Consider the following 16686-nt stretch of genomic DNA (forward strand, 5'->3'; position numbering starts at 1 on the left):
AAAAATGTGAAAAATACAATGAGATAAGACGGATGGCAGCGGTGTTACCTGGTGACGAGGCTTGGGCAGTCGATGGGGGCACGTCTAAACCAAACGAGGGTTGAGCACTTAATGAATCGAAATACCCTTCAAAAACATCCCAGATAAACGTCTCGGGGTTGCCGCCAGCTATTCGTTATCGGGTTCTAGTTGACGCTGCTGGTACCCCGCCCGTGTTCAACATCTGGGATTATATTTCTAGGTATTTTGTAGACCGTTATTCCACGATGTAAAATTCGACATGCCTCAAGGTCGCTACAAGAGGTTCTCTTTTGAGGTGTATTTCCAGAGACGCAAATTTCATTCGATACAACAAACGTATGTGTACCTAAGCTTCATTCGAAAAATCTAAGAAGCAAATGTATATATGGCAACATTGCCAGCAAGAATGTTTATCTCTTGATTATTATTTTTATCTTATGACGTCTAAATATCATTTAAATCAATTTTAATTCATTGATAGATGATGTGATGATAGTGATAGAGATATTAAAAGCTCTATGTTTTCAAAAGATTGTCGAAAAAATATAATTTGGAAGAGAAATTAAAAAAATTAAATGAAATTTTTGAAAGTTCGAGCACTAGAACTAAAATTAATGGGGAACTATCTCATGTAAGTTTGTAATTATTGAATGAAAAAATACTTGGAAAGAAATGTATGGATATTCGAAAAAATACTGTCAGAAAAAATATAACGGTCTCTTAAACTCACGATTTTGTAAAATTATATAGCTCGATGAATGGAGATAGGATAAATCAAACATTGGTTCGGTTTTTCGAACGGTTTTCGTATTTGGATTCAGACAGCCCCCCGCGCCATTATGTTATTGTAATCTTGTTTTTGAAATAATAAAGAATTTGAAAATTTTTTATAATAGACAACGATCAATCGTCAACTCATGGTGAGACTTGTTTACTTGTCCCATCTTTCATTCATAATGTATATAGTGGATTAATAAAAATATACGCGGGTTCATGGTACAACAGATAAAATCTATGTTTAAAATAAACGCTACTCTCTATAAATAAAATATGTTTCGTTAACAAAATAATTAATCAAGCCATTGTATGTCATAACTTTATTGAAGGGAATTTCACGTGTACAACATCAACATTCCTGAAAGGCGAAACTGTCGTGACAGTTGCGGGCTTACGTGGCCGGAATCTCCTTCTCCATCTTCGTCAGTTCGATGTTACGGTCGGTATCCGACTTGGCCTCGCCAGACTGTTCGCGTTTCAGTCTGGCTCGCAGGTCTAAACATCGTATGTCGGTCATCAACGACTGGTTCTTGTTATTCAGATCTCGGTCGATAATCACCTGCTGATCTTCTAGCGCGTTGTACGTCGCTTTCGCACAATTGATCTTGTCTAGCAGGTCTTTCCTCGTCTGTCTGAGCTGCAGCACCTCGTCTTTGAGGCCCTGTTCGGATTCGTCCCTGGCCAGTTCGAATCCTGGTCTGTATGATCTGAATAATAAAATATTCATGTTAATCATCGAACATGATAAAATTGATTTAAATAATAAACGGTTTCGTCTACGTCTATTTATAATAAGTTAAACATATTTATACAGCGATAATGATTTTTTAATTATAAGTAGAATAACAAGCAATTTTAGTTTGCTTTAATTTTGGTAGTATAGAATGTATACTATTGGTACTAAGGTTGTATATTATAGGTAGTATAGTATTGATAGTATAGTATAAGTAGTGTAGTATAATTTGTATATTATAGGTTGTATAATATAGATAGTATAGATTGTATACTATAGGTAATTAGTATATGTTGTATATTATAGATAACTAGCGACCCGCCCCGGCTTCGCACGGGTGCAATGCTGATACTAAATTAAATACACTACAGAAAAAATATGAACGTTGTATATAAAAACATAGCGGCCCGCTCCGACTTTGCACGGGCATAAAATATATATGCCTATGTCACTCAATGAAAACATGATTAAAATCGATCCAGTATTTTTGGTTCATTCATTACTGCCCTTGGCCTGCACGCATTAAATTTGGAGTAAAACAATTCCTCTTCCCCTATACTTACTATGAAGATTTCCTGCTATCTTTGGAATATCTAAATTCATACAATTTTTATTACATTACACATTTTTAAACGCAAATTTTAAATTTGTAATATCTCCGAAAATATTTGTTTAATTTACATGCTGTAAGGAACCATATTGATCTATATTAATTGCACACTGTATTTAAGGTACTTAATTCGATAAGGATTAATGCCGTATTGCTTAAAATAGCTTCGTAAATAAGCCATTTTCTCACGTAAAAAGTAAACAATAAAAATGGTTAATGTGGGTTATCCCTAAAAGATAAACATATACCATCGCGGAATAGTGTGGGTAGTATAGTATAGGTAGTATAGTATAGATAGTATAGTATAGGTAGTATAGTATAGATAGTATAGTATAGGTTGAATAGTATTGGCAGTATAGGTTGTGTAGTATAGATTGTGCAGTATATGTTCTGGTTAATTGGTTGGATTAATGGAGATAAGTTCGGTGACAAAAATTGACGAATTCAATTTTTGTTCTGGAGGATGACTAAATGCTTTATCTTACAGTAACAAAGCTTTTATTCGAAGGTTTTGTTCTATTAAAAAATATTTTATCTACAAATTAAAAACAAATGTAACTCGAAATTTTCTTAAATCATTGTCAGACCTGAGGGACAAAGCGCTTGTCAAAAAACTGGAGGAATATACTGGTTCTGAACCAAGCGGTTTTTTGAACAATCATAATCAACGGTATATTAAAGTTTTTAAATGAACGTGCTTTTCCTATTACAATTAGCTTAATGTTGCATGATACTTTAGCATTAGTATAAGCTAGAAACGTTATTCGTTGTCTCTCTGCCTTCCTGCCCAAACCAGATTTTTCAAATGATGCACTATATTTTTGTTTATTTTTAACAAATTTTTTTCTGGATAGTTTCATTAATTTTGGTTGTCCTGATAATTTTTCACCAGATATAGAGAGCTGTCGTTCAACAGAGTCGTCTAAATAAAGCATGTAGTTAGCAACGTTTAAGATTTCTGTCATCAAGGCGTATAGTGTGCACCATGAAGAAACATGTCCCATGCAACTTGTAACAAAGCAGAATTTTCGTTAAAATCAGTCTAGTCTGGCAACGCAATCAGATCGTAGCGGTACATTCTCATCAGTTCAGTATTCAAGTTCAGAGTGATAGATTTTCACCTAGTATCTCATCAAAAGTTGAGCCTTTCGCAAATCTAGTTTTCAATATTTTGTAATATTTGTAACATAACATTTTTTTGTAACCTATCTTAATCAAACTTATCTTATATATTATTATTTTCTATCTGTAGTTGTAATTTAGGTTGTTTATAAATAAACGTTTTAAAACCAAATACATCTTTAATTAGCGCAAAGGAGAGAAAAATACACAGAAATGCGCATTTTTTAATCCAACGTATGTTCCTGTCCTACACTAACACTTTTCTACATCCTAACCGTTGGGGATATAGTAAATATTGTATCTGCATTCGGAATTGTAGTAAGCAATGCGCAGTTTTTAAAAATGTGATGCAGGTTATGACAAGAAACTGCAACCGAGGTCAACAAGTGACACACTCGCTAACTAAATCAACATAAAGCAAACGAATATTGCACCAGAATTGTTTTGTTTATATCGTTTGAACATTGTGTTACGTGATGAAATGGAACATGTGACGACAACGCAGCAAATTAAGATTGAGAGCAGTGAATAAGCGCTCAAATACTCTTACATTTTCTGCATAGTTTTTTTTTGTAAATTCAGATTATTTTCATTTAATTTGAAGAAATTTCATCTACTCGGAAGAGTACTTTGATGGATGAAAAAATTCAACTCGGATGGAATACTAAATATTAAAAATATTAATAGTGGCGTTACATATTCTCGAAATTTTGGACTGTGAACACCAATCGTGCTTTCTTGACCTTCCGTCTTCGCAACTATCGCAATAGGATTTAATATCGTATAGTACATTTTCTTAGACGGCTATTGTCGAATTCTCGGTCCAATCGGACTCATAGTTTTGTCCTCACAGCGTATGGAAGCGACCCTGTTCGTATTAATAATAACGTATATTGGTCAAATGTATAAAGAACAATCGCGCAGCGAAATCAAGGAACACTTGGCTGCTGTGTACGGTGAAACCTCCCCTTCGATCGCGACCGACAACAATTGATTTAACGAGTTTCAACGTCGCACGTCGGTTTTTGATGAACGAAGCTCAGGTGTCCTGAAAACGGCTACCGCGGAGGATAACATGACAAAAATCCAAGATCTCGGACTGCTAGACCACAGTTTGAAGGTGCGCGTGATAGCTGAAATAGTGGATATCTCAAAAGACCGCGTAGGTCATATCCTGCATGTAATTATGATCATGAGGAAGTTATTGGCGCGATGGATGGAACAAGCGCAACCGTCGATCACTTCAGGGCATTGTTTGACGCTGTTTAAGTGCAATTCGAAGGAGATTCTGCGTTGTTTCATGACCGTCGTCGCCATGTATCATGCTCCGACGAAGGCGAAGACTGTCCTATCGACCAGAAAGGTGATGGAATTTCTGGGATTCTCGAGGAGTGATCTACCTCGATTACCTTGAGAAAGGAAAAATGATCACAGGGCTGTACTACACCGAATTATTGGGACGATTCGACGAGCAAATGCAGAAAAAACGTCGCCATATGTTTTGTTAATCAAAATTTAGAATGTTGATTCATCGGTGCATACCTGTAAATTAATAGAAAGCCTGTAAATAGTTCAACAAAAGTTGTACTGGCTCGATTTCAGTCTACATCAGTCATATTTTGATGTTTTCTAGCCCATTGTAGTCGTTTCTTTTTCTTGCTATCTGTTTATGATTCTATTCAATCAACCGTCTGAGCATTTTCCTCTTCGAAATCTTTACACCTTCGTCGTTTATTGTCGTAGTCAACTAAGCAACGCTCTTTTTACGATTTTCGATGCAGATATTTCTAATTTTCGATCGGTACAAGATGAGGTGATTCTTTTTCTTTTACATTCAAGAGGTTTTTTATTATCAATTTTAATTTTAATTGATTGACGACACGACAGACTTTGAAACTCCAATAATAGCTACGATCCCTCTTTGGAAACGTGTGGAGTGCAGTAACAACGTTTGTCTCTCTCTACATTTTCTTGCTGCAAAACCTCAACCATTCTGAAAAGTTGAAAATTTCAAGTAATCGCATCTAACCATTACTAAAATACAAATTCATAGACAAAACATAGCAAAAGTGTTATTATACGAAGCATTTCTTGCCTTTTGATTGTTTTAGATACAAAAGTCGGTTAAAAGTAACGAAGTTTTAAAATCTAGACAACACAACAACAATACTGCAAAGTGCTCGTTTTAGTGAATAATGACTGAATGAGAACAAACGTTACACAATTGACAATTGACGGGCGTATACTGTGTTGCCACTTCACGAAACCAATAATAATGATACCAGTGCCTATTTAAGATAAAATATTCCTTTAAAAACAGCATAATTTATTCAAAAAAATATAATAAAATATAAAGTACATAAATACGAGTACTGTCCCTAATAGTTTGGCCACACTGCAAATAGAAAACGTACCTGTTCTCCAGACGAGTCTCAGCCAACTTCAGAGCATCGGTTTTTGCTTGGAGAGCCTCCTCCAATGCACGTATCTCTCTCTCCACCTGCAACGAATCGATTAACGAATCAGCTCGAACAATATCTTCCCATAGTCTCCTCTACCTTTTGCATCTCCTCTCGCATCTTCAGCTGTTGCCATTCGATCTCGTTCCTGGCTTTCTGGGTTTGATAGATGCGTTTTCGCAGGATGAAGTCGACGCGGTCGCGCTGCGCCAACATGTCATTACGGGCACGTTCGCGGACTACAAAAAGACCTTCGCGCAATCGCAACGTGTCCGCTAATTCGTTGTCGGCCAGTAGTTTGACGCCGCGGCTGTGGTCCAACCAGGACTCGTAGGGAATTGAGCTGAAAATCGGGCATATTATAGTGCGATATTCAAAAACAAAACCTTTCTTACTTTTTCACTAAACGTAAGGGATCGGTCTTGAAACTGATATTAGCGCAGTTCTTGTCCAAAGTCAACTGATCCGTGTCGATTTCGATAGCTTCGTGCTTGTCATTGATGTCCAGGTTCAATTTAAATCGTACCTCGTTCAGCTTGTTGATTTTCTCCCAAGCATCCTGGCATCTCTCTATCAGCATTTTCTTGACTCCCTCGACAACGCACAGTTCCTGATATAACAAGAAATTCCTTTATTTTGATTAATACACTTTTACTAGATCTTATTAGGTCCGATAACTAGGAAAATTAATTTGGTTTTTAGGGTGGTGATAATTTAATTTAATATTAATCCATCTGGCTTCATGTAGAACTCAGCATTTCATTCAGCTATTTTATTTGTTATTAGGCAAGTTATAGTATGTGAAAAATATTATTTTATTTAAGGGAAAGAAGAGGCGGAAAGAACGTCTCACGTCTTCACCATTCAGGTAGTCAAAAAATAGATGGCCGGACAGTCTAGGCTGCATTACATAACACCTCCTTGGTATAGAAAACGCCACAGGGGTGTATGTGGTAGTTATTCTATCTAGGCGACTTATAATCATTGTAAAATTATGTTTGCGTATCGCCTGTACTTTCGCCCGCTTAGTTTGCCTTTGAAAGTTGTAAAAATGACACTGTTTCTACTCAAAGTTCCATGATATCCCTCTATGGAATGGTTTCCCAATTTTAGTTACCCCATATTTCAATAGTCTACGGCGTAGAAAGTGTGCTACTGCAATGGGCTTTTTGTAGCCATTCACCCTAAACTGAAAGCGTTTGTCCAAATTCCCGTAAATATGTTAATTCACGGAAAGTCAACCAGCCTTTGGTAGCCTTACACTTAGAACTATGATGCATATGACGGGAATCCACGGCCTAGAGGTGTTCTTCAAAGCCTGAATACTTCTTACTTGAAATAGTTTATAGCTAAGGGTTGTTGAGCATCTTCTATCTATCTTTAGTTACCGTCAGTTGCTATATTTTTGCTCGAACTCCACTTAACTACACCAAGCAACGCTTCGAGTCAGTGCGGAACGATTGCCAAGCCAATGTCAACCTGTCCTCTATTCTAGGCAATTAATTTAACTCCGGTTAACTGAAGGAATTCAAAAGATAACAGCCTTATGATATCCTGGAATCGAACTGACTGGGCCAGTTGTAATATGTGAAAAGGTTTAGCAAACAAAACCTATTAATTTACTCGAAAATATTGTTTTATTTAACGGAAAGAAGCAACTTGTTGAACGGCGATACAAAGCGACACTGAGGTAAAACAAAAAAATTCAGGTAGACAAAAAAGAGATGAACGGATAATTTTGGCCGTATTACAGTACAGAGGCGAGTGGGTAGCTCTATATACGAGTACAGATTGAACAAATGTCCTAATGGAAAGAGTTTCGATGATTTTGACTTAGCATTATCGATTTTCCGAGCTTGAATATATCAGCTTTACAAATACTTGGTTAATACTCGAATTCAACATTTTGAAAATCAAACTTTGATGCCACTGTATTTTTGATTGCCTCTCTGCCTCATTGATTTGCACTTCAACGAAACTCCTTTTGCGGGCAGTTCTACATAGCGTTTCAAATTTAAGAAAAATAACTAAAAGCTCTGATGGAGATTTGTTAGAAACAACAATCGTCAACTTAAAAACAGCAGTTTTTGCGTTTTAGCCAAAAACGTTTAAGTGTATTTGTTGTTTGTTAAATTTCAGTGCTCTCTTCTGCTTCAAGATGAAATAAATGTAGAGCTTAAATAGCATCAAACGCTAACGTCTAACGCTTGTCTCGTCCATTCTTCTGTATTGCTCAGAGATTTAGTCACTGTTACAGATTGACCTTTGTAGGCTTCAGGCCTTTCAAAGGCCGTGCTTATGGTACCTCCTACATGTTTCTTGCCGATATCATGTTAGAAATAAGCTCAATCAATTAAGATACGATAATTACTTGTACAATGCAGGAATGAATTCACGAACGCAGATTACAATGGAATGAACATGTCTATCGAATGAAAAGTTTGAAAACAAATTCTTCACATACATCTATAGCGAAATCGATATTTTGGATGGAGGATACAGCAAACAGCTCCGAAAAAATAGGGCCCAAGACTCGTAGTTTTCATCCTATTGAAAAATATATGTTATATATCTTGTACAAACCGAATGGGGACAAGATAAGCAAAAGCAAGGTAAAACAAGTAAAGCATATTAAGACACTTACCTTCTTCAGTTCCGTATCTCCTTCATCATAAGTTAGCTCGGCACCCTGCCTATTATCTCGCATTGAGATACATTCCGATATAATACCTAGTGGAATACCCAGTCCATCAATTTCCTTTTCCGTTTCGTATTTTTCCTCTTTGAGTAGACCAACTTCCTTGTCGATTCTACGAAGACATGCTTCCAGCGTTTCCTGAAAATATATTTTTTTGAAAAACCATAACACAAACCAGAAAGTCTGACGATTATAATTTGACGAAAAACATCGTTTTACTTTCAAATAGATTTTTAGGTTATTGAATCGATGTACTTATAGTTTACTCAAAGTTTATTTTTATTTGCGTCATCAAGATATTTAATGTATTGCCAGCCGAAATTTGTAAATTCGTTTTAGAATCATACAATATTTTCCTTCTCATTTTATTCTAATGAAAAACAGACACACTGATGACTGATTAGTTCGAACATTTAAACGAATGAGCCTGTCAAAGTCGCCCAGTTGCCAGACGTATGCAAAATTCTTGAAAGCAATATTGATAAGATGTTATAATTCTAACCTATTAACTATGTGGCTGTGGCTGTACAACTAACCGTAGTTAAATGTACTATGATGTTAAAATAAATTATATTTGATAGCATTTTTGTTCAATTACTTTATTTAAAATTTTGTTGTATGTTAAAACCAAACTGATCTGAAACTCACAGCTGATGTCATTCGTTTTGACGTCACACATTTCGATGACGCATATACAAATAAACTTTGAATAGACGATATCAAAAAATTCCTACATTTGTATGAAATATACGTCATGGTAAACTACACGGTAAACGTTCACTGGCGAGAAATTATGTTTAATATTTAGTACATTATATATTCTAACCTCGATTTTATAATAAAGGCCGGTAGTTTTAATCAGTAATCAACATTTCTAGTCACAAGTCACAAAATGATTTTCCGACGGCACCCATCTACCACACAAATCAACCCAGAAAAGTCGTGCGGTTGTCGAACGGAAAATATTTTTAATATGGACACGGTCTCTAAAATATCTCAAAAAATGAAAAATATAATCTTGGATTCACTGAAAAGAAACCGTCCTCACACGAAGCAGGTGACGAATCAACATTAGCTTGGTGTTAGCTCTATCAGATATCAAATGTATAAAATCAGTGAGCAGTTTTTTTAATATAATTATTTCAAAGGAAGCCGTTAGCCTGAAAAGTTTATGGATATAGTTTAGATATATGCAGCTCTTTGAGAGATGTAGTTATCTTCGCACACTTTTGGGTAATATAGGATTTAAATGGTGTAAAGATAACCTATGGAGAAGTCTAATGGAACTTCCAGCCATTGCTTTTGGTATAATACAATTTCTAAAAGCATATAATAAAATCAAGGAATATTTATTATTTGTTGAGACATGGATATTTCAGATTAGGATATTGGGTCACTCATAGCAAGATGATAATAAAAATAATGTTAAGACAACAGAACTTGGCGGGAAAAGATAGACGTTGGAATAACAATTAATTATGTTTTATTAGTAATAACATTTTTCAATAGTTCATTGTAGATATATTGTTCTTCATTCTGGAAACAGGAATGGTTAATAACATCTTCGGTTTGGATGAACTCAATGTGTCTAATTGAAGAAGAAATTGGCAAATGATGGAATTATGAATAAATATTAGATAGATTGGAAACTAACAGCTTAGCTATTCACTTGAATGAAACTTTCTGAATGTGGGATTATCGTTCAATGCTGACAATCTTCAAAACAGGATGATGAGAGAGGAAACAACTAAAGGTGGGTATATAATAAATATACGATTACTGTAACTCATTGTATTGTGAACGATTTATGAGTACAGATATCGGAGGATGTTAAAACGTTTTAGTCTACTCGCTTCACGATCATATCGCATATTTAGCTCATTAGCGAGCACACTGGAGTGTATAACACTCATTTAAAGTACTTTACACAAAACATTTAAATTGCACTCATTATGAGCTATAGAAGGATATCACTTCATTAGATACATAGTAAGGAGGATAATACTAGTTGAAATTATGAACATTTTCGTAAATAGATACCCTGTAATGATTTTTTTTTTAATTTCTAGCACATATTCAAGCTTTCCTACTAGACAATTATTCAGAATAGCTGCGAGTTAATAATTACCTTCCAACGATCAAGCTCGGTGATTCGATCTCCTAGCCGCACGTTGTTATGATAAGTATCCCACTCTGTTCGAATGCGTGTCTCGTTCCTGAGCTGGCGTGCTTCATGGCGAAGATTAAAGGCATCCGCTCGTCTTGCATCATTAGTCTGTTGGATCTCCCACTGTTTAGCATACCAATCAGCTAGGCCAATATGAGGAAGGGGCTTCTCGTAAGTCACAACAGACATGTCTCTTTTCTGCAAAACAATGACCTTGTTACGGCAACATTAATCTTCTATATATTAATTGGCTTAGCGAAAATTTTGCTTCCCTTTTTGAGCTTATATCGAGGAACAATTCTTAGGTCTAATATTTTTGTATAATATGCGCTACATATAAATATACTCCAATAAAACGAAAAACGCTCAAATCAAGCAACCGGGAATAGCCGTCAGATTACTGTCCCAACATATATAAAAAAGTATTTTAGGCTCTGGTCGACTCTCTATCAGCTCCAACTCTTATATGGTAGATCATTCGTTTCTGTTGTACGTAAATCGACAACGGACACGCAATTTTAAAATTAAAATCGTTCTTTTTCGTATTTTGAATCTTTAAATTTTACATTTTAAACGATATTAAAACAAAAAGCGAGTGTTTTTAAAACATTATTATCGATGTTATTTAATTTTTTCTGTTACTTTCGGTTGTTCCCCTGCTGTTGAAACTATTAAATAGTTGTGGTAAGTTTGGATGAAATACAATTAAGAATAGCATGGTGACGTAAAGTTATATTTTAGATTTTTTATAGTGAAAACAAATTAATGCGTTCGATTTATTGTTATTATATCGAAAGTTATATACAGCTGTTAAAGAAAAACCCGACGTATGTGAAAATGTCATCTCAACGTAGATTAATAAAATTCGAGAATAACAAGAATCGTCAATTTTCTTTTCCTCGTCTCTTTTTTTTTTGAAATCAGCTTTTGGTTTAATTTGATGTCTGGTGAACAGGGAAGGGCTAAGAAAAAAATGTTTTTGCGCAACGACTGATAGTAATTGATATGGTTCTGGAGACATAGTACCTCATTGTACTAGAGGTAATTGTAAAGGTTGTTAAGATTTTTCTGTAAATTTTAGTGCCAAACTTCTGATTCATTTCAGGTTTCATTAATGAATATACTTCTTAACAAAGAACTAACCGAATATTGAGTTAAAATGGATGTTGCATAGAAAATTACAGTTATAAAATAGTTTCGTGGAATTTCAATTCCTTATTTATTGGTGAGTTGTTAGTTCCCACGCGGGACATAAGACAAAGTATAGAGCTATAGATAAACGAAAATCATAGAAGACAAATTAGTACAAATAGAAGATGAGCTATCTGCAAGAGCGAGATGGAAGTGTGGAGTAAATAAGCAAAAACCAATGCAATTTTATTTAAAAATTTGGGTAAAGGAATTATTCTTTTAATCATTTGACATTATTTATTGTTTTTGCAATATATATTTTAGGTAAGAAATATTGAAAAAGGTAAGGATTATATGAATACATAAATGAAGTAATGAAAATATGCAGCAGTTAAAATGATATTAACTAATAAACTACTAAAACTAACTAAACTAAGACATAGGACAAATAGAACAAATTATGCATTGCTAACAGTTAGAAGAATCTTAAACGCTCCCTGGTTTGTCAGAAATAATCAAATTCATAGGGAAACTGACGCTCCAGAAATCAATCACTTCTCAATCATCCACAAACAACAACTCAGATGTGAAAATGCTGCTCGCTCTCGCTGAAAATGAGCTTGTTCGCGAGCTGGTCGATATGTTTGGAGCTTAGCACCGGGTTACCGCTAACCTCCCCTCTTTTCCAGGCTGAAACGACCTCATTCGTCGCTGCAGTCATAACTTTTGCCCACATACGACAATATCAAGTCGTGTGTTCACTCAAGTTTGCGAATTAATAGAATCGCCCGGTCCTCGTGCCCAATAACCGCTGCCCGATCAGCTGGTGCCATATCCCCAAATTTAATTCAGTAGCAGTAGCGATCCACAGGGGCCAACTGTGAGGCGGTTTCGGTTTAGTGTTTTGGTAAGCCCAGAGGCAGTCCCAGCCGGTCCAACTTATCACTCCAGGGCAAGTCTCCGCGACCACGTATGCGTCATGCATTTCACCGCCTGGTTTTAGACCAGAACAAAAAAAAGTATTGCTAACAGTAATTTAATAATACCAGCTCTGAATAATATAGCATGCGATAAAGATGATATAGAACGATATGATATAGATAAACACTTTGGGTTGAAAAGAGTTATTTTCTCATAAAACCAAACTGATAAGCATGTATTAGATTGTGTTCCTTTCCAATGCTACCAAACACTTTGCATCACCACTATTGACGTCAATCGCACCAGATTGTAAGGTTTGGTGCCGGAACCGTCAATTCAGCATATTTAATAATTCTTTATCATTTATACATTCAAATAACACGCTTATTAATAAAGTTTGTTACAATATTTGTTGAATTGTATAAATTGAATCAATTAACAACAAATTGTATTTGACCGCAATAATAATAACACCGACATATTGCTTGTATTAATTAGCATATCTTTGATTACAAACGTATCGCCACAGGAAGTAGAAATAAAAATGCTACATCACAAACAAATGGATCTCCTCTCGAGCTATATATCAATGATTATAACAAGTTATTATTTAAACATTTCGATAAAGAGTATTTAGTATTAATTCTTCGTAATGAATTATCTCAATTGAATGATATGAATAAGGTTTTATCGAAGTTACCATGTCAGCTTGAAATACTATTATATATCACTCATTGACACATTTCTAGATCTACAAAAAACCATTCAGATATCTCACTGATTTGGAATGAACCATATTAGGTGCTTGCATAAATTTTGATTATTAATATATATTGGAGAAATTTCGATGTATAAATGTAAACAGATGTTGCAGACGGGAAGCATGAGACATATATTGTACCAATATTTGAAGCATTTAACATTTACTTCGAGGTGATCAATTTAACATTTTTTATTTTTTTCTTAACTGTTGTCATATTAGTGTGGGATATATGCATACTGTATAGCTCATAAAAAGGTTTTAAAACTTTAAACAACAGGTTAATTTAAAAGTCTCCTGCCTGACACATAGATGGCTTTTGATAATTGGTTTGTTGGTTAGCCCTAACCCTCAAGAGATGCGTGTATAAATTTGACAGCTGTCGGATCATTAGTTTGTAAATTATAGCATTTTGAGTAAAGCAACTGTTGTTATTGTGAAAAAAAAGCATAAAAAGGAATTTCGCGTGTTGATAAAATATTGCTTTTTGAAGGGAAAAAATACAGTTGAAGCAAAAACTTGGCTTGATACCGAGTTTCCGGACACTGCGCTAAAAAAAACCAACCATCAAGTATTGGTATGCTAAGTTTAGACGTGGCGAAATGAGCACTGAAAACGGTGAACGCAGTGGACGCCCAAAAGACGAAAACATTTAAAAAATCCACTGAGAGTTTTTTCGCGGTAGTTTAACTCGTCAAGGTCTAATGGTTCAAAAAACTGTCCAGTGGGCAATAAGTATTTCTAATGGTAATTATTATATACATGACAAGTAGGAAATCACTTCATTACATTATTTCATGCGTAAAATATTATCTTAATTAATTAATCTCATTCTAAAGTTTATATATGTCCAATAATCAGAATGGCTTTAAGGCTTCTTTTTGCATGTAAAGACGTCTTATCTATTGCAGTGAGTAACCCCGATAACAAAATAAATAACCCCAATCATACCAAACTATATAGAAATAAATAGCTTAGCAATTTATCAGTATACTTCTAACTTTTTCGGTTATTGGCATTTTCATAAATAATTCGTACCGAATTTTTACCAATGAGTTACAATTGAGGAAACGCCTATCAATGATATACATTAGAATGTGTAATTATAACTCAAAACAATTGAAATAATCACCACGAAAGTATCAACATACAAATTGTCAAGTGTTAAAAGAAAGTATCACCACACACACGTCATTACACCTTTAGTATTTTAGCGCATACTTAAAATTATATTATCACCTTCAAAACGTCGACTTTTTATAGAAATACAAGTTATTTTCGATAATATCTCGTCGAGTAGTTTTTTAAAATTACTAATGCTTTGATAATACATTGTTTTTGAACATGTGTCTGATTTAAATCGTCGTTAAAGCCTCATAGAATGCTTTCACCACTTTGTCGCAACATCATTGACTGAATCACCCTGTTGAATAATAAAACATTTCCCATTGAAGAAACCGCTAAAAACCAGGCCGACGCTTACAAATAAAGGAAATTCTTGGAGGGAGTGCTTGCGAACAATTATAGTTCAGGTTAAAATAAAATATTACCTCGGCCGACGCATACGGAGCCATGAATTTCGATCAGTTACATTGTATTCGTTCTACTATTACGCATGTGGAATTTAAATTAAGAAGAATGTTGACCACTTGAATGAATCACTCGGAGATGATAATCGATTTTTTTAGCTTGACCAGCAACCGTTAAATGGAAAGTTCGATTGGGATTATGCAGTAACATCTAGCGATCTATGAGTAAGAAGATGCTATAAATAGAATTTTTATTCCTTGTCTATCTATTGCAAAAGTTAAGAGAGATATTTATTAAAGGAATCGATTACAACATATTAAATACGCTATGGCGTCAAATAATAATCGCCAATAAATAATCACTGGTTCTGTAACTATTAATAGAAAATTAATATAAGGCCTATAAATTCATTTAAAATTATTTACAACAGATGGTCTCATTTGACGATAAATCTTATCGGGAACATTTATAATAAACTTCATGTTGAAGCCTTACTCAGAAAAGTACGAAAAAAACGTGTTCAGTGCATAGAAAATGTCTGAATTTTTGGCGTGTAAATAGCATTTGTTCCGTCGATTTGAACATGTTGATTTGACGTTTTAGTGGTGCGACTTTAACGCCGAAGACAAAGAGCATTCTGGACAGCCAAAAGAAATTGAAAACGAGGATTTGAACACTGCAGTGTGCGAAAAACGGTCGAAATACGAGCAAAGAAACAACACTATAATTCTTAAGTACGACAACGCTCGACTTAACATGACATGTTGCAAAATTGGTGAAAACGTACATGAAAACATTAAAATGGGAAGTGCTACTACACCCACCCTATTCTCCAGGTCTTGCTACGTCTGATTACCCCATCTTTCGACATATGAGGTGTGATTTGTCTGAGCAATGCTTAACTTCTTATGGGAATTTTACATGCATTACACGGTCTACAAAATACCCAGAAATATAATCCCAGATGTTGAACACGGGCTCCCAGCAGCCCCAGCTAGTACACGATGAGGAATATCTGGCAAGTAGGAGACGTTTATCTGGGAGATTATTGAAGGGTATTTTCGATAATTCAATCACTGACCATAGTTCAATTCAGACCTGCCACCATCGACTGCCCTAGCCTCGTCTACAGGTAGATCCAGCGCCGATCCCTTTTATTTATTGTCATTTCTATTATATTATACTATATTATACTATATATTATACTATATTTTTATAACTTCAATAAAGTAACGGTCATAGGATGTAAACATAACAGTTTCATTTCGTTTTACCTCCATTCACCGAGCCAAATAAACAACGCTAAAATACATTGTACAGATTGTTTGCAATAAAGATTGAAATAAAAAATTCCTTGAAACTAATTCATAGGCGTAATAAAAAGATAACATTTTCAAAAGAGAAGGATACTGTTTTATGTTCTAAAACTAAGCGTTTACTTCCGTTATGACTTTTATACTTGAATATCTTATCTCGAAATATTTGCTACAACTACAAAACAAATAATCATAGTACTCATCATTCTGATTCAGAACGATGTCTTAAAATATATTGCACTCAATGTATCCAAATAATGTAAGAATGTTTACTTAAATCGAGATACCGACTGTTACCAGGAAATATCAAACTATTGCAACTCTCGTATGATACTCGAGCAAGCCGCAACCATATGTAATAAACATTATTAATGTAAGTAGTAATCACAAATAGATGGGTTCACCTAAATATAAGTAACGGAATGGAAAAGGGTTTTAAGT

The 16686-nt window shown here is 34.8% G+C and overlaps 1 protein-coding gene across 1 annotated transcript in view; it reads right to left on the reverse strand.

Annotated features, from left to right (window-relative positions):
- Nucleotides 1–1107: 1107 nt before the first annotated feature.
- LOC143198656 (tektin-2) overlaps nt 1108–16686 on the reverse strand; it is a 65952-nt gene continuing 50373 nt past the window's right edge. The window contains exons 2-7 of the mRNA XM_076407998.1: nt 10549–10785; nt 8367–8558; nt 6118–6332; nt 5822–6065; nt 5678–5763; nt 1108–1505 (exon numbers count right to left, since the gene is read on the reverse strand). Of these exons, the coding sequence (XP_076264113.1) occupies nt 1190–1505; nt 5678–5763; nt 5822–6065; nt 6118–6332; nt 8367–8558; nt 10549–10776 (1281 nt within the window). The 5' untranslated portion in view covers nt 10777–10785 and the 3' untranslated portion in view covers nt 1108–1189. The remainder of the gene's footprint in view (nt 1506–5677; nt 5764–5821; nt 6066–6117; nt 6333–8366; nt 8559–10548; nt 10786–16686) is intronic.

The sequence above is a fragment of the Rhynchophorus ferrugineus genome, unplaced genomic scaffold (assembly GCF_030347505.1).
Source record: "Rhynchophorus ferrugineus isolate W39M unplaced genomic scaffold, kcgeb_rfMv2 rfM6, whole genome shotgun sequence".
NCBI lineage: Eukaryota > Metazoa > Arthropoda > Insecta > Coleoptera > Curculionidae > Rhynchophorus > Rhynchophorus ferrugineus.